The sequence below is a fragment of the Sipha flava genome, unplaced genomic scaffold (genome assembly GCF_003268045.1).
Source record: "Sipha flava isolate LNK unplaced genomic scaffold, YSA_version1 255_pilon_pilon, whole genome shotgun sequence".
Classification (NCBI taxonomy): domain Eukaryota; kingdom Metazoa; phylum Arthropoda; class Insecta; order Hemiptera; family Aphididae; genus Sipha; species Sipha flava.
In genome coordinates this window covers 191,548-214,683 of record NW_020272908.1, presented here as the reverse complement: position 1 = coordinate 214,683, position 23,136 = coordinate 191,548, and the positions used below count along the sequence as shown (strand labels likewise).

General features: G+C 30.7%; 2 protein-coding genes across 2 annotated transcripts; one reads left to right on the top strand and one right to left on the bottom strand.

Annotated features, from left to right (window-relative positions):
- Window positions 1-807: 807 nt before the first annotated feature.
- LOC112684695 (zinc finger protein 2-like) lies at window positions 808-6,422 on the bottom strand. Its single transcript, XM_025556335.1, has 5 exons — window positions 6,139-6,422; window positions 5,772-6,065; window positions 5,432-5,713; window positions 5,076-5,297; window positions 808-3,659 (listed from the first exon to the last, which is right to left on the bottom strand). The coding sequence occupies exons 1-5, from the start codon at window positions 6,268-6,270 to the stop codon at window positions 2,424-2,426; spliced, it is 2,166 nt and encodes a 721-aa protein (XP_025412120.1). The 5' UTR covers window positions 6,271-6,422; the 3' UTR covers window positions 808-2,423.
- Window positions 6,423-6,624: 202 nt separating this feature from the next.
- LOC112684694 (ribosomal RNA processing protein 1 homolog) lies at window positions 6,625-13,522 on the top strand. The gene is made up of 7 exons (XM_025556334.1): window positions 6,625-6,934; window positions 9,681-9,760; window positions 10,642-10,950; window positions 11,021-11,203; window positions 11,278-13,044; window positions 13,125-13,242; window positions 13,316-13,522. Exons 1-7 carry the CDS (start codon window positions 6,781-6,783, stop codon window positions 13,486-13,488), a joined length of 2,784 nt encoding a protein of 927 aa, XP_025412119.1. The 5' UTR covers window positions 6,625-6,780; the 3' UTR covers window positions 13,489-13,522.
- Window positions 13,523-23,136: the final 9,614 nt, after the last annotated feature.

The window sequence follows — 23,136 nt, the reverse complement described above, 5'->3', positions numbered from 1 at the left end:
TTTCTCACATTGTTGTAAATCTATTAACCATGACCCATTGTTAGAATTATAGGGATCTAAATAGTGCACATATTGTTAATGAATATCTCAACATTTGTTTTGCATGATGTTGGAAAAATGTTAAATTTGTGATCATAGGCGTACGTACAGGTGTGGCCTTATAAAGCTTTAGCCACACCTGAGTCTTTTTTTAGGTAGGTACTAGGTACTTAGGTAAAAAGGGCTAAAAACTCTTTTTTTGGAAAATCGAAATTTTTTTATCAATTTTATCAAATTACAAAAAAATAAAAATTTCCTGGACTGGCGTTCAATGATAAACAGATTATACATCAATTTTTTTAATAAATTTTATTTCTACTTACTTATGTTTTGTATATTTATTTTATCAAGGCGAAGTTTTATAAGGGGGTGGGTGATAAAAAAAAAAAAAGGGCCACACCGGAAATAGAAATTTGCGCACGCCTGTCTGTAATTGATTTTAATGGATTATACGGTAAGTGGATGTATACCAATGACACATTCAAATGGATATTTGTCAAAGATACAATCATTATTCATGAAACTGAAAGTATTTAAAGCCATTATATAGTCTGTTATTCAATAATAAGTTTACTTTTTGTAATATTGAATTTTGATTGATCCATAATAACATGGAATTTTGATTCAAAATGTTAATTGTACGTAACAGTTATAAAAAAGTAGTAAAATAGACTAGGTATGGTAGAAAAATATAAATACTTATTATTCATTTCAATTTTATTCATATATAAATATAATTGAATGTACAAAAATCTAATAAATAATTAAAAATAATTAAATAAATTATAAATCTCTAAGTTTCGACATGCAGAAAACATTCATGTAGAAAAAACATTATCGGAAATCAAACAAATTGTTAAGAGCGACATTAAAAGATGTGCTTCTCATGAAAAAGGAAGACTATTATATTTAAAGGTGATTAAAAGAGGTAGTGTACCGTAGTCGATGGATTTAGGATATCAGTTTTTATGTTCTCATATAATCTTTTAATAATTAAATAATAATGTTTTATTTCAAACAATGTTCCATTTTTTGAATTTATCTCAAGTGATTCGAGAAATATAAAATGGCATATTAGGTGAATGGTAATAATATTTTTTTAACTTAAATATGTATAGTATTAATAGATACAAATAATAAGAAATTGGAAGACAAATGGAAAGTTTGCAAAACACTTTGAGGTAAGTAGTTCAGATAAATTAAGATTCCTTAAGTGACGTTTCTGTCGTGTAAAGTAATATTACTGTTATAGAACAAGATAGGAAATCAGAATATCACACGCGGAAATTATGTGCTTCGAAAACAACTTCTGTACCTACACACTAGAAATGATTTTACCTCACGTGAGTTTATGATGAAATATGGATATGGATATGGACACTTAAATTGTTGGGATTCGTTATATTATTGTTATAATGTTAAAAAATTAACCAATGGTTTTTCACCGTCATAAAATATTTAATATGATGATTGATGATTAACCATGCGAAGATTAAATAATTTTAAAACCATCAAAAAAAACAATGAGTCACCATTTGTGGCCATTGGTATGGGTCCTAGTTCTTCTGAAGATATGTAAATAGGAGTTCGATAAGTGTGGGTGTGTATTATATGAATGCTATTTAAACGAATACTATAACTAAAAAACTGTAAATAGACACGGACCAGAAAATCTATTGGTATGTTATAAAAGCCTATAAGTCACTTCTCTGATAAAATATTACCTTGTGTGGCAAAGGCTGGAAACGAGAAATTTCTGCTGCAGGCAAGAGCTGTATTTCGTTCAAGGCTGATATTTTTTTCACACACGAATTACACAAAGGTAATTTTTTTCGTCATACTTTTTTATTACTGCGAAAATGCGAAAAAGGTAATGAATAACACAATGGTGGGCCAAGAAGAAATCTATTCCGTCCTCTGGGCGGAAAATTGTCACTTTCCATCGCATTGCAAATTAATCTTTCATGTACGCGTGACTAAAAATTATTTACAAATTATATGTAATCGTTTAATATATTATTTTAGTGCATATTTAGTATTATAAAATAATATCTTTAAACAAGGATAGGTTCTCAAGGAGAAATATCTCTATACAGTAAAATTCAGGGTCATATTTACCATTAAGCAGGATAAACAAATTCCTATGGCCTCCGTGTAAGGAGGATTCAGATTTTTATGAACTTTTTTTTTTAGAATGCCTCAAAATGCCTGAATCAGGCCCTGGTAAAATTGTGAAAATGGAAATATTTATTGAGACGAAATTGTAACCGACGGTCGGTTGGGTGATTGACGCGATAACGGGAGTCGGGCACACGCTTATCGAACACCCTGTAAGGTATGGTTATAATACGATAGGTAATCTGTGCAGATAAAACGTCAGGAATTTAACTGGGTTGCCTGCCGGCGGGATAAGCGGAGGACACGTGGTCTACCTGTAGGATAGGAAGCGCCGTGTACGACGGACAACAGTCCGCGGTCACCGATGGAGCGCTATCGGCCGTTGAAGTTGGCTGAGAGGTAGACGGCCCTTTGATTGGCGGTGTGGCCGGTAAGCGGTCGTCTTGCTGCTGCTTACTCGCGACGGTACACTTGTGATTCTTCATGGTCTTGTAGAACGAGAACGTGGCGAAGCACTCGGGACACGTATATCGCTTCTCGCCCGTGTGCGTCCTGATGTGCTCGGAAAGGCCGTCGCGCCGCGCGAACGACTTGTCGCACAGATGGCAAGGGAACGGCTTCTCGCCCGAGTGGGTGCGCGAGTGCTGCACCAGCTGGTACCGGGCCAGGAACGCCTTGTTGCACACTTCGCACACGAAGTTCTTGGCGGCGAAATGGATCTTCTGGTGGTCGACCAGGCGCACCTTGATCTTGAACGTCTTGCCGCACACGTCACACACGAACGGCTTGTCCGAGTTGTGCGTCTGCCGGTGTATATAGATGGAACTGTGGCTGGACCCGGTGTAACCGCACACGTTACACTTGAACAGCGCCTCGTGCAGGTGGGTGCGCTTGTGGGACGTGAGGCCCAGTTTGGACGCGTACGAGTTGCCGCACATGTCGCACACGAACGGCTTCTCTCCGGTGTGCACGCGCACGTGCGACACCAGCGCCGCGTTGCTGGCCGTGGTCAGTTGGCAGTACGGGCACGCGAACACGCCGCTGTGCTTGCGCATGTGCGTGCGCAACGTGTGCTTGGACTTGCATCGCACGTGGCACACGTCGCAGCTGAACGCCTTCTCCGCGTGGAATGCGTTTCGGTGGATCTGCAGCCGGCTGTCCGTTAGGAACAGCTTGCCGCACGTCGGGCAGCTGAACTCCTTGGCCATGTCGTCGTGCGCGGTCCGGTCGTGGTTGGACAGGTCGCAGAACCGCGAGTATGACACGCCGTCACAGAACTCGCACGTGTACGTCTTGGACTGGAACCGCCGGTAGTGCTCGCGGTACTTGGCCCGCTTGTCCTCCACCGTCCTCAGCTTCTTGATCCTGCGCTTCGTGGTGATCGCGTACATGCAACCGTCCCCACGCACCGCGTCCGCGTCCTCCACGGTCGCCGTCACCCGGTTCTCCGCACACTCGTCCGCGTTCGAACGGTACGCCGGCGATGGTCGCCCGTTATGTTCCTATGAACACGTGCGCGCACAACACAACGTAATATACCACTGATGTAACTATAATGGTTTTTACTGAAAGTTTTAAAAATAAAATAATAAAATATACCACGGATGAGCAGTTCGAAGTGACTGGAGGACCGTTTTTTACGTTTTAGAACTTTTAAATTTAGCGAACCGTAGCAAAGAAAGCAAAAATGATAGAATTAAAATTATTAAAATTGTCATTAAAATTCACAATTATCATTAATTTTAATCAATTTAATTTTACGACCGAACCAATACAATAAAACAAGTGCTTAATATCTACAGCAAAGTTAGCTACGCCAATATGGATATAAATTATGTTTAGATGATTAAGCTGGAGTTGCCAGAGAAAAATATAATATCCACATTATACGATCAACATAAAAAATTAGATACTGATGATCGCTAAAATGTAACAAAGTGATTTGCAAACGTAGCACGGGCCAGATGCGGCCCGCCAGTTGCCCATCTCTGTTAAATGTACGACCCCACAACAGTGTGATACGTCAATTGGCACACGTGTCGTATGCTATCTACCGTTATCCGTATTGACGGTATCGATATTATATATATTTAAGAATTTCAAAGTTTTGTATTTTAGTATTTTTAGAATTTAGTATGTGCTCAATGATAGTCGAAATCGAACGTCGTAGTTGCGTGTTTTTCATTAATTGTAAATTTATAATTTTATAAAATGAGTACTTTGGGGGAATTATATAGAAAAATTATTTTTTATGACGAACCTTGTATACAATTTTTAAAAGATCGTCATTTATTACCTAATATTGTATACAAAGTTCAATTCTATTGGAGAACAATGTAATGGTGAAATGAAAGAAACTTAAAAAAAAACGACGAAAACGTGATGTAAACGGAGATATTATTATAATAGAATGTTTACGATTTAAAAAAATTGTTTGTCAAACATGGCAATCTATTCATAAAGAAAATCCATTTTTTACTTACACCGACAAAAATGGGTAAAAAATAACAGTGGTTTAAGTTTGTTATGCGAAATATTGGAACTTGTTTAGTACTGGACGAATCAATTTAAAAATATACAAACAGAAAAAATTACTGATAGAGGACATCACACAGTCTCAGATTGGTATAATTTATGTTGAGACGTTGTCGTCGAACAGTTTAAACATCGATGAAATCGTGGAGATCCGTTAATCAAAAAAATGTTTTTGAATGTTTTTTATAAGATTTAAATAAAAAACATTTTCAAAAAGAAATAAAAAAATATGTACAACTGCTTACAAACAGGCTATTTAAAATAGGAGAACTGTGAACCAACAGGCATTGATACGTATGCGTGGATTTTTGTAGATATGATTTTCTTGGTAGATAGCATACGACACGTGTGTCTGTCAATTTACTCCGTGCCATTTAATTTACCTCGTCCGGTTCGTTGACGGCAACGGACGCGGCGTGATGATCGGTCGACGCGTGCAGGTAAAGACTGTGCTTGTCCAGAAATCCTACTTGACAGAACGAACAAACATATGGCATGAGATCTTTTTTCAAAGCATGGTTCCTGAGGTGCCGGTAAAGACTGGTTGACCGGCCGAATTTACAGCTACACAAGCCGCAGCCAAAAGTGCAATCTTTGATTTTATCCTGTAAAACATTTTGCAAACTGGCTTTTAAACGTTTTCAAGGTTACAACTTCATTATTCACTCGGACAGTTGGTCTCTTTCTCTCTTTTGATAAGGGTACTGATATTTTAAAGGAGAAAACAAAATGTATATACCTGAATTTGAATACTGCCGTGTAGTTCTTGTTCGGCAGTCAAATGCTCTTGGTATATTTTAAAACTACAATATCCTTTATTGCATATTAGACAATAATGTGGAGTGTTATTTTCTTCTAAACTATGGCTATCAATTAGATGATCATACAATGATTCTTTTTGGGTAAAATTTATAAAAGGACATAACGCGCATTCATAACGTTTTTTCCTGTTTATAGTTATGTTGGTCACATCTGAAACTTTTCCATCCCTTTTAACTAATCTTGGGTACACTTCATGAGCCTGAAAAATAATACAGATATAAGAATTATGAAACAATACCCTAAATCAATTACATTACTGTTATTGAAATTGGCGACTTAGACTTTAAAGAATCATTATCAGAATCTTGACTGTTTGATTCATTATTGAACGTACTGTCATAATTATCATTGTGTTCCTCAGGTTCTAGTTGACTGTCAAACTTTTCAATTTTGTTTACAGTTTCAATGAATGTATCCTCTTCTAATTGCTTGAGGTATTCTTGAATGCTTTCATTTGCAGAGATACATTTTTGTTTAAATCCTTCCCAATTTTCCAAATTAGTCAAACAGTCGATGCATATTTGGGTTGGACCCGGATCATACTGGTGTATCTGAGATGGTAAGAGTAAAATCAATAAAAATTGTGGTACAGAAAGAAGCACGGTTAACTATATATTTACTTACTTCTAGTCCCACACATGATTCGATAAGGTACGAGAAATTTACATCGAAATCAAAGATTGGACGAAGTTCAGGTCCTTTATTAAGACATAGTCTACATAGTGCATTTAAGTCTAAATCGAATCTGTGTTTCATTTTAAGGAAACTTTCACTACGCGTTTACGGAATAATGACGGGTCGTTAAAGTTGTCCGACAAAATTTTCAAAATAAACAGATAACAATATTATAGTTCGTCAAAAACCACAAAATCCATTTTGTCTTATCAATATTGTTTTAATTGTTTATTTACTAGTTTGTGATTGATAATTCTGTTTTCTTTTCTTTCTCACTCCCTCTTCGAAATAAAATATGTGACCAATATTGTTCCAGAATGCCAATTCCATAGGACACTATACTCCTTGCTGATTCTATGGTCTGACCACAAAAAAATTCGTATACCACTAACATGGTCATTTATAACGGTCCACATCATTGTGATAACGTAATCATGGCTTTATCCCTGTAACTCACGTGTTTTACTTGTTCAACGTACAGTTAATCATGTTTTAATTTATATTATACAATTTAAATTGGTTAATTTTAGTTATAATTAATCACAGTTTTTATTTTCAGTTGTTTTAAACGTGAATTTTATCATCCGCGATATGGCTACCGAAGTCGCAGAAGGTAAAGTGGACTTGGTGGCAAAGGAGATAGAATTAACGAAGTTGCTGGCATCTAATGATCCCAAAATAAGAAGTGATGGTATCAAAAAAATTAAGAAACTGTTGCTGGCACATTCTGGAAACACGAGTGGTGGTGCGTTCCGTTTTCACATCTTATAATAAATTATCTTCATTCTCCTTGCTTTGTTAATAAAACATCTATTGGCTCATTGAGTTGAATAAAAACTGTTATGATCAATTAAGTGACTATGAACATTTTACTGTACTTCTTATATGTATTCATTTTAGATTTATTTATATCAATAATATGTTCCTATTTATATGTATGTTTACAAGATACGTCTACAATAGTGTACTGATGTATTATTAGTAATGAGTTATATATCAGAAAATGTATAAAAATTATTCCTAAATAACTTAAAATATTTATAATATTAATTGGATTATAATATATCTAGGTATTATTAACTACAATTAATGATCTTACATAGTATATAAATATTTCTTTTATTTTATAGGCTATTGGTTCATTTATTTTTTTGTAATATTCATTTAAAATATTATTGATAACTATGTAAATTATTAATTTGTATTTCAGTTTTGATTAAAGTTTCTCGGATAAAATAAGTTTAGATCTACTTAATTAATACTGTGCGTAGTAAATACATTATTTTCTGTACAAAATATCTCAATCATATTAAATTTACAGCATTAATAAGGCATTAATATTTTAGGTATTCATATTGTATGCGGTCTATCGCCTGTTTGTACACGTCATATGCGGTCTACTACACATTTGTCGTCTACCACATAGTTAAAAATATATATGAATACATAAATGTAAAACATAATGCTTAAATGCAAAGAATGCAGAATTGCAAAATAATGTATCACGGCACAAACTGAACTGTAACTAATTCTCTCTTACATTTACGATTACAGACGAGATTATTGCTGTATTAGATTAACCTATATTGCTGAGTCGACATTGAGTCCATTAAGATTATAAATCTTTAAGATAAAGCTTAATAGCCGTCGGATCAACGGGAATGATCTCAAATTTATATATAGATGGACGACAGTAGACCACATATGACGTGTAGAAACATACGTGGCTGACGACAAGTGTGTGGTAGACCGCATACGACATGAATATAATATTTTAATTGTAACATATAAATTCTTCTTCTTCTGGCTTTTACAACTCTCTAAGAGTCTTAGCCGCCAATACAACCTCGCGTCACCCATCCCTATCACCATTTACCTCCATGCGTATATTTTCATATTTTTTAGATCTTCTTCGACAACATCGATCCATCATTTCCGGGGTTTCTTTCCGTGTGGTTTCCATTCTAGTGCTAGTTTAGCAGTATCGCTTCCCCCTTCTCATGATGTATCCAAGCCACTGTATTCTTTGCCCTTTGATGAAACTGGTTACTAGTGGTATATTAACCATGTCGAGTAGTTCATTGTTATACCTTCTTCTCCAACTACCTGTTGATTTATCATAGATGGGACTGCAAATTCTTCTCCAAATTTTGTTTTCAAACGTTCTCAGCCTTTTTTCAATTTGCTTAGTTTTTGTCCATGCTTCACAACCATATGTGAGGGTTGGTCTAACTATCACTGTGTACAGCCTAACTTTGGTTTTTCTAGAGAGGCATTTGGACCTAAACAATTTTGTCAATGCAAAAAATGTTTTTTCTGCTTTACTTATACGAATACCTATTCCCTTGGCCCAGTCATTTTTCGTACTCAAGATCGCACTCAGATACTTAAAGTCTTCAACTTTTTCATACATTAAATCTTCCGTAACTCTGGGGTCTTCATCACTTTCTAGCAATTCCATTATTTTAGTTTTATCCTCACTAATGTGTAAACCTATTTTCTTTGCTTCACTACTCAAGATTTTGGTTGCGTTTGCTACGTCTGTTAAGGATTCGCCCAGAATATTCAGATCATCCACAAAACCTAGCACCTGTATTTTATTTAGGTTTACCTTGAAGTTCTCTAACCACTTTCTCCAAAGCTAGGTTAAACAGTAGTGGAGATAACGAATCGTCTTGCTTCAGCCCCGTATCTACTATAAATGGTGACAAAATCCCGTTATCTACTTTCACCCGGTATTTTGCCTTCTCCATACACATTTTAGTTAACTTATTAATTTTTCCAGGAAACCAAAATCGTTCATTATATTGTATAGGCTATCCCTGTGTACACTGTCGTATGCCTTTTTAAAGTGAACGAATACCTGCCACAAAATTTGGCAGTATTTATACTTTTTTCGATTATCTGTCCTATGGTAGCTAGTTGTTCGATTGTTCACTTGTCTTTCTGGAACTCGCATTGGTACTCTCTCAAACATTCCTCAGAGTAAGGTGTAAGACGGGTAAGCAGTATTTTAGAGAAAACCTTATACACTGTGTTCAAGAGGACTATGCCTTTATAGTTATGGCAATCCGTATATAAATAAATTAATAAATTAATATATAAATTAATAAACAAATAGTTTATATATATATATATATATATAGAAATAAGTAAATAAATAAATAAAAGCTTAGCCTGGAGTATTATTAAATTTTTAAAGTACAACAGGTTTCAAATGAAAAAAAAAAAATTATCAGATATATACAAAGTTAATAAATTTGAAACTCAATTAGTCAATAATGTTTCATTAAATATTAATATTAGTATATTATTAATATATTTCTATTTCCATTACAGTTTTAACTTGAGTTCTACTATAGCTTTAAGTATTAAACTGTTAAGCTCAATAAAACTATAATTATTAATAAAGTTGATCATAAAACTACTGAATTTTGTGACTGATTAGTCAATATATCAGTATTAAGTACTAATATTGTTTTACTTTCCAGCATTTGAGTTGAGTGATTATATGATAATATGGAGAGGATTGTTTTACTTCATGTGGATGTCTGATAAACCATTGCCTCAAGTAAATAATTATTTATAATTTTATTAATCTTAATTTGCATGTTTTTTATATTATAATCCATACAATTATTAAAATATAATTTAATAACCAAGTATGTAATATTATGTAAATGTTTTGGTGTCCCATATAATTTTTTTTTTACCTTATTAAAATGATATTGTATAACAACAATTTAAATTAACAACAAAGTATTTTTAACTGTTATCTTTAAAAAATTGAAACAGTAAATGTTAGTTGACATATATTATGTTGTCTGTAGTTGATTTTATTCAATATTAGATGACATTATAAACAATGTAATAATATTGGATAAATATTTTTATAACTATGTTCTTTAGTATTTAAAATAAAATAAATAAATTGATGATAAATTGAAAAATTAAAGATAAATAACATTTTTAATAAATTAATTTGGAAAACAAAATAATAGAACAATTAGATTTGAACTTATTAAAAATAAATCAATAATATACTGGTTTTGTTGTGTTGGTTATATTGATTAATAAAACATTTAAAGCTATAATAAATCATCACATTCAATAAACCAGTCTGAGTATATGATAATGTAATTAGATCATGACATATAAATATATAAAATAATTTTCATAGTTTGTAAAAATTATTATTCTTGGTGTATTTAAATTTTTGATATTTATGTATAAGAAGAAAATGGAGTAAATCATGTCATGTAAATGCTCAACACTAAGTTAAATAATTTTGTGTTAGCCTTACATACAATTTTCAATACTCATGTAAAATAACCCTTTTTTTTAAATGTATATATATATATATATATACTGAAACTTATTAATTTTTATAGAATAATGTATCTTAGTTATTATCACATATTATACTGTTAAATGTATGTATTATTATTTCAGGAAAATGCTACTGAAAAAATAAGTAATCTTTTTCATAGTTGCACATCTCATGAAGGAAAAGTATTGTTTTTGGAAGCATTTTTCCTTACCATTAAAGACGATTGGATGTCAATTAGCCAACATCGTATTGATAAATTTATGATGTTAGTGAGGCGTTGTTTGAGACAAGTACTACAAACTTTTGTTGATTGTGATTGGGATTTGGATTATTTGAACAAATTCAGTGAAGTTCTATATAGAGCACTTAAATCTTTTACACTAAGTTTAAGAAACCATTTACAAGAAATTTTTTTGGAAGAACTTGCTAAAGTTAGTATTTTATTTGATTTGGTACATTTTATTATTTACACAATACTAAATTTATGTTTATCATTTTCAGGTAAGTAAAGGAAAAGTACCTTCAGAAGCATTGATGATAATTTTAGATGCATTTTTACGTTATATTTCTGAACTGAATGATTTTTTGTTGATCAAAGAAGTCATACAAAATGTGTTTAGAAATCTTCTATCACAGTCACCAGATTTAGAAATGTTAGAAGCTAAATTTGAAGCTTGGAAAAAAGTAAGTAATTAAAAATGTTTCTTTTGCTTATTTAATTTTATTTTATATTTAATTAATATTAATCTTTTTTACAGATGGGTAAACCAGGAAACTCATATAATGACTTAGAATTGGTTGAAGGTGATATTGCTGATGATGATTCTAATGAAAAATACAATGGTCCATTGGATCCTCGAGCTGGTAATGTGAATGTTGAAATACCTCGTATAAGGTTTAATCCTAAAGATGTAGCAAAACTTTTGAATAAATATGTTACTGAAGTTGACTGTACAAGGAAATGTTTGATGGAAATAAGTAAATTATTGAAATGGTACAATCGTTTGGGTGATGGAATATTGCCTTATAAGCCAAAAGACTTGAAATTAAAAAGTCAAGTATTAAAACGAAAAAAGAAAAAACACTTATCTAAAATGGTCAAAGAAGGTGTTAAAAAATTAGAAATGATTGATTCTAAGATTAAAAAAAGTAGCCGTGAAGTTATTGATAACCATAAAAGTATGAAAGAACTGAATAAATTGGGTGAACTCATTGTTGAACATGGAAAAATTGGTAAATCTGTATGGAAAGTAAGGAAGTTTGAAGAAAGTGATGCACTTAAAGAAAATTTCAGTTTAAATGGATCTTGGACTGTATCAGAAGAAACCAAAAATAATGAAGAAAATAAGTCTCTTGATGTGAATAATGATGAAGTTCCTCTTTTAGTGCCTATAGGATTCAATGTAGAAGAAACAAATGATAAAACACCAACTAAAATTCAGAACGACACTTCTACACCAAGTTTAAAAGCTTTAACAACTGATTCGTCTAAAAAAGACAGTAATTCAAATAAACGTAAGAATACAAAGTCTAAATTTGCTGACGGACCAAACAATAATAATTCACTCAATATTAAACTAAATAATAGTTTAAACACTAGTCTAAATAATAGTTGGTCTGTATCTATCAATAATGATGGGTCTGCATCAAAGAAAACACAAAATATGAATAAATCTGCTGTAGAAGAGAAACATACTACTATTTCTTTAGATGAACCAGATACAACTATTACAAACATTTCTAGTAATGTCACCAACAAAATTAATACTCCAAATTCACAAGCATCAAGTAATAAAAAAAAATCTAAAGCTAATTTAAGCACTGAAAAAAGTAATAATCCTGTAATCCAAAGTCCTGGTTCTAATGAAATCAAAAGTAACAAAGTCACACAGTCTAAAAGTCCAAAAACTGGTAATTGTAGTCCTAGTGATATATTTTTGAAAAAAATTAAACGACATTCTGGTGAAATCAATGATGATTCAAGTTTAAATGAAAGTTGGAGTGTATGTAGTGATGATAAGTTGACTTCAAATAAACAGAGTCCAAAGTTGAAGGCCTTTAATGAATCCATTACATTTGCCAAGAATAATATTCAAAATGTCAAATCTCCTGGTAAAAATGTTTCATCTAATATTTCTATTAAATCACCCAATGCTATAAACACAAGTCTTAACAGCAGTTGGTCAGTCTCTGTTGATAATGAAGGATCTGCGTCAAATAAAAATAAAAATGTTGGTAAAAATGAGAAACTTATTTCTTCATCTCCTGCAACAACGCCTGATAAAAATATTAAGAGTCCTAAAAGTCCCAAGAGTCCAACCCCAGAACAAAGAGTTTTGAGGCGACGAACAATAATAATTCCCAAGAAAAAACCTGATACACCAAATGAGGGAACGCCAAAAAGAAAAGCCGCCAAAAGCAATTTGGAAAAAAAAGAATTGTTGAAGCGTAGGAAGACTATTGCTGGAGAAGAAATAAGTATGTTGCGACCTGAAGAAATTTCTAATAAAGCTCTTGAAAAAGTGGTAAGTTGAGAAAAATTAAATTAAATATTTTTATATTAGTTTTAAATGAAATTGATTTTTTTATATTTTGTTTATTTCAGCGAAGTGAGGTTTTTGAGGATGGGTTTGACTCGCCGAGAAAAAGCTCTAGGCTGTCAATTAAAACTGACTCCGCAAAAAAAAGAGTTGAATTTCAGTTAAAGAATAATGTTGCGCAAGGTTTATATTTACTTTTTTGTTTTAATCAAAATATTTTAAGACATATTTAAAATAAATCTTACTTTTGTTTCAGAATTTGTGGAGTATGAGACAACTTTGGTGACAAAACCAGAAAATCCACACAATGCTTCTAAACAGCCGGTGCAAAGTGTATTAAAATTAACTCCAGATGTAAACCGTATTAATCCGTTTTATAAGTTCAGCGAAAGTTCTGCTAAAAAAAAAAGTAGAAAATCTATAGTTTGATTTAAATTATTCAATACATAAAATTATAACATAATTATTATTTTTATTTCGGGATCTTATTAAATTTCTATTTTAATAATTTAATATTTATTAATTAGTAATGTAAAGTATTACATTACTATTCACCGAAGAATCCAGAAGACAATATTATTTGATAATTGAAACAAATGTTGATAGTTTATGTTAAATAATCATAATCATAATCATAATAATCATTCTCAAGAATATAAATTATTGATTTTTTTCTATATATTGCATTGTATTATTAATTATAATATTGTTATTTAACAATAATCACCAATAAGTGACAGCCAAATTTTACTACAAACTAATATTTTTGAGATAAGCCTTCAAATTAACTTAAATAATTTATGAATGCCATGTATGCAGGAAGGAATTGTGATACTCTGAAAAATTATTTAAATCGGAGCTCTATATTATAATATCTAATATTATATAATGAAACAATTATTAACTATGGTTTTTTAAGGCAATATGTGATTTAACCGGTGGTGGTTAAATGAGGGAGGGGGGCATATAAATCATATAACTATAGGCGGACATTTTTAATTTATAGTATTGAAAGATTGCTGAACCTATTTTGAACAAACGATGTCCTTAGCCAAGTTTTTATTTTTTCATTGCACTGAAACTTCTTTTGCAAGTAACCAAACTATGTAATTGGTATTTTTAATGCTATTGTAAATAGTTTTTTATTATTTCTTATTTTACGATTTTCAAAAATGAACAGATAATTATAAAAATAACTAATAACATTCCTAACAATGTTTCAATTTTTGGGGGGGGGTCTAAGCCCCTGCCCCCTGATATCTGCCTATGAATATAACCATGAAAAATTGAAAAAATTATGATTTTATTTACTGACTTATATTGATTAAAATAAAATGTGTACATAAATAATATAATAAAACAATTTATTATGAGAATTCTTTATTGTATATAATTTATACTATATATGTACAGTTATATATAAGTTCAAACTTTTCATTTATAACTCTTCAATATAGTTTAAAATTCCTTTTTTACTGCCATTAGTATAAAATGTTCTAAATATAAGTTAAATTTTTCTTAATACATTTAAGTACAGACGATGATATCTCACAAGTTGAAGGAGTGAAGGAAATTTTAACTACATTTTAAATAAAATGAAAAAACATGTTAATAAAAAAAACTACATTTTTACGTGAGTCAATAGCAGGTAAAACCAAATTAGAAATCACTCTGAGATTTTTAAATTTGAGCATTAATTAGTTAAACTGGGAAGTTTCCCGGTATCTGGATGGGTCAATCCGGCCCTGCACCAATGTTCAGTGGTGGATCTAGTATTTTTTTCACGACGGGTGTTATTTTGCTAATAATGGTCCGTAATGTACGACTTGGGGTCATAATCAAACTAATTATTTGGGGTTTAAAAGTTCAAGAAATTCAGTTGTCTTATGTGCAAGTATTTCATTTACTCTTTAGAAATATATGAGCTTCCTTAACACTTGGTTCCTCTTTATAAATACCAATGATGATATTGAGCAAATAATTACCATAAATAACATACCAGTGAATGATTTTTATTTGCTAAACATCGTGTGTGAGAATTGAAATTCACCCTGCGTAATTGAGACTTACCGGGCTCAAAACGACGATTTGCCGTGCTTCAAGCACCGACCACGTGTGATACACCTCTATCCAGTGAACACGATCCAAGGTTATTGGCCTATTTATTTATCGCAGCACGTGTATCCGCCAGTTTCCTGGTTCACTACTTGATTCGACGCTTGTTTACGTGTGAACATAATACCTACATCGATTTAATATACGTTTACGTTTTGAAACGCATGTTTTCGCATAATACGTACACGCTACTACCGGTCCGTGTTTACCCATGTTAACATACAAGTTCGACATGGTTGATGTGTATAGGTTACTTTCGGCGTACCTGAGCAGTGGCATTAGGGGTAGAGGTGGGATAAAAAATTCTCCCACCCACCTATGAAAGACTTATTTATACGATCAGCATTCATCAACTAACCAATTGAAATTAGTATTGTAGTATTTTGTTTTAGAAAGTGATCGAAAAATTTGTACATTTATAATCCGTCCTGCATCAATATTTGCTTACACCGGCTCTGTTTCTGCGACGGTGTAAACTTAGAGCGCCTTAACGAACACGGTTAGAAGTGTAATCAATTGTGTTTTCAGTTTGCGAATTTCCCCTAAGATAATTGTTTACTTTTTCTCGCATTTTATTTATTTTGACTTACTCATTTCCCACTCTAAAGACGACGAATTGTTTTTCGACGTTTTAACTAGTTCTAATTTGTTACACTCAATACACAAATTGTATCGTACACGTTTCCAACTTTTCCAGGAAACAATGATTCGGTATATCTGTTATATATATATATGGGACAACACCACCTAGTCAGCGAGAGTTGTATTCCTTTGTGAAATATTTATTTTATGTTAACCGTTTTCTAAGTTCTTAGTTTATTTGTATTTATATATGTTTTATATTTAATACTATTATATAGTTTTTCAAAATTACTTATATTAAAAAAAACATTAATTTATCATACATTTTAATAATTTACTTATGTAAAATTGTACCTACATGTAATTTTAATATATAATTAAGAAAAAAATAATTAATGATTTGCAGTTTTATATTAAATTTAGATCTCATGACAAAAAATTTTGAGAAACACTACCATAAGCAACTTTACATTCACCACACGTATTAATACGAGTACAATATACGTGTTTCAGGTGCGGTGAATATTAGGTGTTGTTATTTGTTGACTAGGTCTTTACTGAATTTTTTACATTACTTACTTTACTGTAAGCATATAATATACCATAGCAAAAATACTTCTCCAAATGTAAGTAAAAAACCGCCTATTATTTGTATGACAAAAAACCTGCTTTAAAAGTTGTGATATAATTTTATAGCTAAGTCTTATCGGAACAAAGTTATAGTTAATGTTAAAATCTTCTGCTAATGATTGACCTTAGCTTGGTGACTCGAGTAAAAATTATAATTATTTTAGCCATTCCATTCTATATTGCGTACATATTATATGGATTGCTATTATGCAAATAGGGTAATACTTATCAAAAGTTCTAAATTCGCTGAGTTAAGTTCATTCATAAGCAGAACATTTTGACATAAATATGTATTTATATTATATTTACATTATATATTTTATACATTATATTCTATAATTCATATACTTACCTATAAAATAATATCACAACTTTTAGAGCAGATTTTTTATATACTTAGTGTTTTTTCAACCTTGGTCTAGTAAGTAATATTTTTTCCAATTAAGTAAATGCACGTGTAAACCATATTAACTAAGTTTAAAATTAAATTAAAAAATAAGCTACACTATAAAAAGTTAGTATAATATATTATTGGAAACTTTTTCATTGATAGATATATTTTGAATGTCATTATTTTATTCGTTTTTGTAGCGCTTTTGAGTTAGCATTTAGAGTCCACGATGAAAATGAAACATCTCTCAATCCAGGAATTGTTCAAGGCTTTATAAGTTTTAGTGCGGAATTAGATTATGCGTTAAAAATTAATTTTGAAAATGCAACAGTTTTTAAAGGTATCATGCCTAAAACTATTCAGAATAAATTATTAAAGTGTATGCTAACTATTTATCAAAAATAAATATTGTACACAATTTTAATAAGCGAAACCAAATAAAGAAAAAAGATGAACTTATATGAGAAGCCAAAGAAGTGTGTGACGTCATTATATCTTAAACATAACAACGATTCGATTTTACTGGTTATCTTATAGCATCAAATTTATTTTTGGTTGAAAACTTTGAAATATATTTTAAACATTTCATCGAAGAATATTTTTATCAAACAACAAATGTGTATCCATATTTTGACGACAAAAAACTGAAAACTGATGTACAAATAATTTAAATCAAATTTGGAACTGTTTCATTACCAGCGTTCTTAAAATCTGAAAACCCTACTCATACATTCGCTGAGTGTGTGAAACTATAAAAAAATAATAATAACAAAACTTATGTTTATAGCGGAATCTGAAATGTGTTGTTCAATATTAAAAAGAATAAAAATATTTTTACGCAATACCACGGAATAATACAAATCGAAAAAAACCTGAATTATGAATATTTCTAATTATAATAATAAAGTTATAGATGTTCTTGCTGAATCTAAATAAAAAATAAAAGATAAATTCTTTTTTATCTACATAGAAAAACAAGATAATTTTTTTTATTTTTTACAATATCTCCTATTGGTCCGCTTACGGGTTTTAATTTTTCAATCGTTGATTTGACAATTTGCATACTATCATTTAAGGAGATATTTTTTGCATCTAATTTTGTAATTGTACGTGCATTAAAACTAAAATTCACTAAAATTAAAATTAAATTATTTTTCAATGTTTCATTTTGCATAATATTTTAAGCTTTTCCAATAGCGATGGAAGTTTCTGGATCTAATTTTGAAAATAATTCTTATATTTTTGTAAGAAAAAAACGTATGAATGATGAAATGATAAAATATGTTTAAAAATATTTACAAATTAGTGAAATATGTAAAATATTTAATTATACAAAAATTTATAAGAATATGTAAAAATTTTATTTCACATATTTTTACGTATCATCATTTTAATAGGAATGATTTAAATCACGAACATTTATCGAATCTTAAATATCTCGTTTTAATAAAAATATGCATTTACATACAAATCCGTTCCCTAGTTATTAGTTTATTACTGATGAATAATAATTATTTAAATTTAATTTTGATGAAGGAAAATACCAATCGTACTCAAACTCAATTAAAATTTCGAAAGACCCGTGTTGACGAAGTTGGTTGAATATGCGTCGGAACTAGGAAAACGCAATTTAATAGGCGGTATATAGCTCACTCAGGAATTCTATTAAATAACTATAATCATTTTTCCATTAATTTGACGGTCGACGAGTCACAAACATAACAAAACAATGAATGTTGGTAAGTATTCTCTATATTTGAACACTTAGTTCCGGGTCCCTAACGAAAAGATTAATAATAAATAATACCTAATATATAATATTATTATGAACATACAATATCTTACTAAGATGACTTAACAATTCAAATTCAAAGTATTAATTATCAAAAAAAAAAAAATAATTTTTAATAAAAAGATGTAATTCCTTTTTTTGTATAGAAACGAATTTATTTAGATAAATTTATCTAGATGGATGCATTTCTTATCTTAGATAATATTTTAGATTAGGTAGTAAAACCTAATCTAATCTAACATAAAAAGAAATTATTTATCTAGAGAAAATAAAAGATAATTAAAGAATCATCTAGATAAGTCTCAACACTGTTCTTACCTAGTTTATATTCATTGAATTATTTCACGTGTTTGATATTTGAAGGTAAACATGTCTTGTATACTTTTGTCATTATTATACAATAAATCCAAGTAACAAACAATTAATTAATTTCACTACTATAATTACTATGTAGTGTGTAATGTACACTAAACCTAGATAGATGACGAGTTAGGTAAGAGCTAGGGGGGGGGGGGTCCATCAACAATTAAACCCTAGTTGCACCTATGATCTATGGTATGCACATCAATGTGTATGTTTAGGGTTAGGATATTGATAATTATGAGTAAGGCTTGAAACTTAATGCGCTAAAAAACAATGAAACATGTGCTTAATTGTATAATCCTTACTGGCTGTGGAGCTGGGGAAACGGTCTTGGTTCCTAGAATGCTAATGATACCAACCAACTTGCCATCTCACTGTCGGTAAAAAATGGCTCACTATGAAGGGCAACACGCTATTGTCTTAAACAAAAAAAACACACAATCTCCATTAAAAAATGGTATTGATAATTAGTGTAAGACCGATAAAGAGCAAGCCAAGATAAAATTAATTACTGTATTAAATAATTTCCTCTTAGAAAGTCACCGGGATTTGATCTTGTAACTGCTGAGGTTGCCCGACAACTCCCAAAAAAAGCTCTTATTCAACTTACCCATATTCTTAATTCGATATTAAAATTATCATACTTCCCACTCCAATGGAAAGTTTCTGTGATAATCTTATTTCCGAAACCTGGCAAACCCCCTGAAAATCCTTCTTATCGCTCAATAAGTCTCCTCCCCTTTTTTGCTAAATTATGCAAAAAATTAATTGTTAAGCGAATATCAGTGTTCATCAATGATAAAAAAGTAATTCCCCATACCCAGTTTGGTTTCAGAAACAAGCATTCCACCATTCACCAAATTCATCGTTTAACTGACTCTATTTCTTATTCTTTAGAAAACAAACTCTACTGCTCAACAGTTCTATTAGACGTTGCTCAAGTTTTTGACAAGGTCTGGCACACAGGACTTCTGTTTAAATTAAAATAATTTCTTCCCCACCATACTACCTTTTCTTTAAATCATATCTAGAAAACCGTCACTTTATAACTAAAGTAAGCTCCGAGTTTTCAGACCTAACGCCCATCATGGCTGGTGTACCACAGGGGGCTATCTCATCCCCCATTCTGTATAATATCTATGCCGCAGGCCAACCGGTATCTTCGCTCACCTCAGTAGCCGAATTCGCCGACGACAAAGTAATTTATTCGTCTAATGCCAACCCTCTTGTCGTTAGTAATCAATAACAAAATCACCTTTATCAAATGGAAGAATGGTATTCCAAATGGAAAGTTAAGATAAATAATGAAAAGTCTTCACATATAACTTTTACTCTTAAGAAAGGTATTATCTCCCCTCTTTATATTTTAATAAAATTATTCCAACTGTTACTAGTGTCAAGTATCTAGGATTGATTCTCGATAAACGCTTAAATTGGGCCGAACATATCAAACAAAAACGCCTCCTTTTAAACTTAAGAAGAAAGTCTTTATATCCTCTTTTAGATTAAACAGTCCAGAATTAATTTAAAAAATAAATTATTAATTTACAAAACCCTCCTCAAGCCATTTTGGACCTACGGTATTCAATTATGGGAGCGACAAAAAAATCATACATCAACAAAATTCAGACTTTTCAATCCATATCACTTCGAATAATAATTAATGCGCCCTTCTACGCAACTAATCATACACTACATTCTGATCTTAATCAGACTGTCGCCGAAACGGCCACGTTCTTTTACAAGCGTTTCCGCTTTCGTCTCACTAATCATCCGAATCCACTTATTCTTTCTCTCAATTCAATAAATATTCCTGGAAGCCCACCGAGAAGACTTAAGCGGCGCTGGTGTCGTGACATATCACTGTAAAAAATTAATAAAAAAAACCTTTATATGTAGATATATAGTCTAACAAATCCCTATTCGCGTCTGAGTGTACTGTTGGGTAGTTTCTCTCTTCATACCCTCAGGTCTTATAAAATATCTAACCGCTCATATGATTATTGTAAATATTATTATAGATTGTATATATTCTAATAAATGCTAAAAAAAAAAAAGATGTATAATTATTGCCTTGTGCTCCGAAATACCTAATATGTCATGCAGTAAACGAATTTTAATAATCAAATAGTTCATATTCATTAGTTATGACCGGATATGTTTATCGAATCAAACAATTTAATACATACGAGTATTCGACTACAAACACGTTTTTTTGATACAAAATGAAAATGAGCGATAAAATACAATATGACGTAGTTTTATAAACCTATCTGATTAATATTATATTACAGTGATTAGAATATATTTTTTAATCGGAACAATATTATCTGACGTTTGACCTGAAACTCAGTGAATTGCAGATAAAATAATTAATGATAATCACAAAAATACATCATCATATAGAGTGTACTTATTATTATGAGTATGTATTATAAAAATTAAATCAAATACTATAATACTCATATACTATGGAATATCAATATCCTCATTGCTGGCATTATGATTTGCGAGGCCCCTCCACCAATAGCTTGACAATTAAGAAGTCATAACTATATTACCTTAATTCTTATTTGAATATTATTATTTTCAGGATGAGAGTTCACAATCTGTGTCAGTAATTTCTGTTATGATGGTGGTAGAATTTACGAGTAACTCAGACCCAACAAATTTGTATATGTTACTGGCAATATGGATAATTCAGGTATTTTATAAAAAGCCTAGCTATCATGCAAATTGCCGACCCATTTTAGGCAATTTAAATAAAACATATGATTTTCAATATTATTTTACATATAATCTAGGTATTTTATAAAATACCTATTCATTATGCAAAATGCCAATTTTTTTTTAAGCAAAGTACAAAATATTTTATTATATATTATATTACATTAAGATTCTTATAATTATTATACATTATTACTCATATTACAGACAAAATTTAAGTTTTATCTATTATTATATTATTAATATTATATAAATATTTTACTTTTTTTTTTTTTTTTTTGAACTGACGGCGTCACGGGAACAGTTTTCGCATTACTTCCGTGAAATATTTTACTTAAACTACTATTTACTTATTTTAACATGTTGTAGAAAAGTGACATTTTAAAGTGCACAAAAGGTTATTTTTAAGGAAAATACACACTTTTTATTTTGACACTTTGACTTACAGCACACATTTTAAAAATCCTTGGCCAATTCTTGTGGATTGAATTTTTATCAACTCATTATACTATTCATCAGATAAATAACTAGTATTAGTAACCACATTTTTAAAAAAATTGCGTTATTTGTTATAAAAATTTGATTTCATACAAATCATATGCATAGTTGCAACACCAAAACGAGATACGAAAATTACGAGAAAAATTATGATATTGTAATAAAATTAATAGTCCGTTCAAATTGTATCTCAGAATTATTATTATAGTAGTAAAAGAATATTAATCTTTATAGCGTTAAATCGTGCACATATATTCATGATAAACGATAAGTAAATTCGTTGGTAATATGCGATGCCCAATTTTATTTGTTTTCTTCATATAGCTTATTCCACGATTGGTATTATACATAATACCTAAGCAAAATTCGTATTATATATATTGCCAAGTGATTTTTGGCATTTTGCAAAATACCGGATTATCCATATTGCCGGTGACATATACTATAATATATAATCGTACACATACGGTGACTCGACCAAAAAAATAACGTTACGCAATACGTAATCATATCAATATGAATAAAGTTAAAATGATTATTACTATTCTAAATTATAATACAAATCCTATCATAAAAAAGTGCGAGGCCCTTTGCTGTCGTATTAAACGCAAGGTTCTGCGCGGCCCAGTGGCGTACTTGTAAAACATTTTTTTTTTTGGGGGGAGGGGGCATAAATTAATTGCACAATTTTTTATGGTTATAATATAATCTGAACCTTTATTATAAATTATTACTAAATACTTAAAACTCATGTTGATCACTTGATATCAATGATAACCACATTATAAAATAGTGACAATATGTGACCATCACTCCTAATCCTAATTCGGTCAAATATTGATATTTTATATTACATTGATAAGTGATGTCATAAACTTTTGATATCAAACACGATTATAATCAGTGAAAATTAAAAATATTTGTAATTTACATTATTTAAGCTGAACAATTAATTTGCATTATGGCATCAAAAAACTTC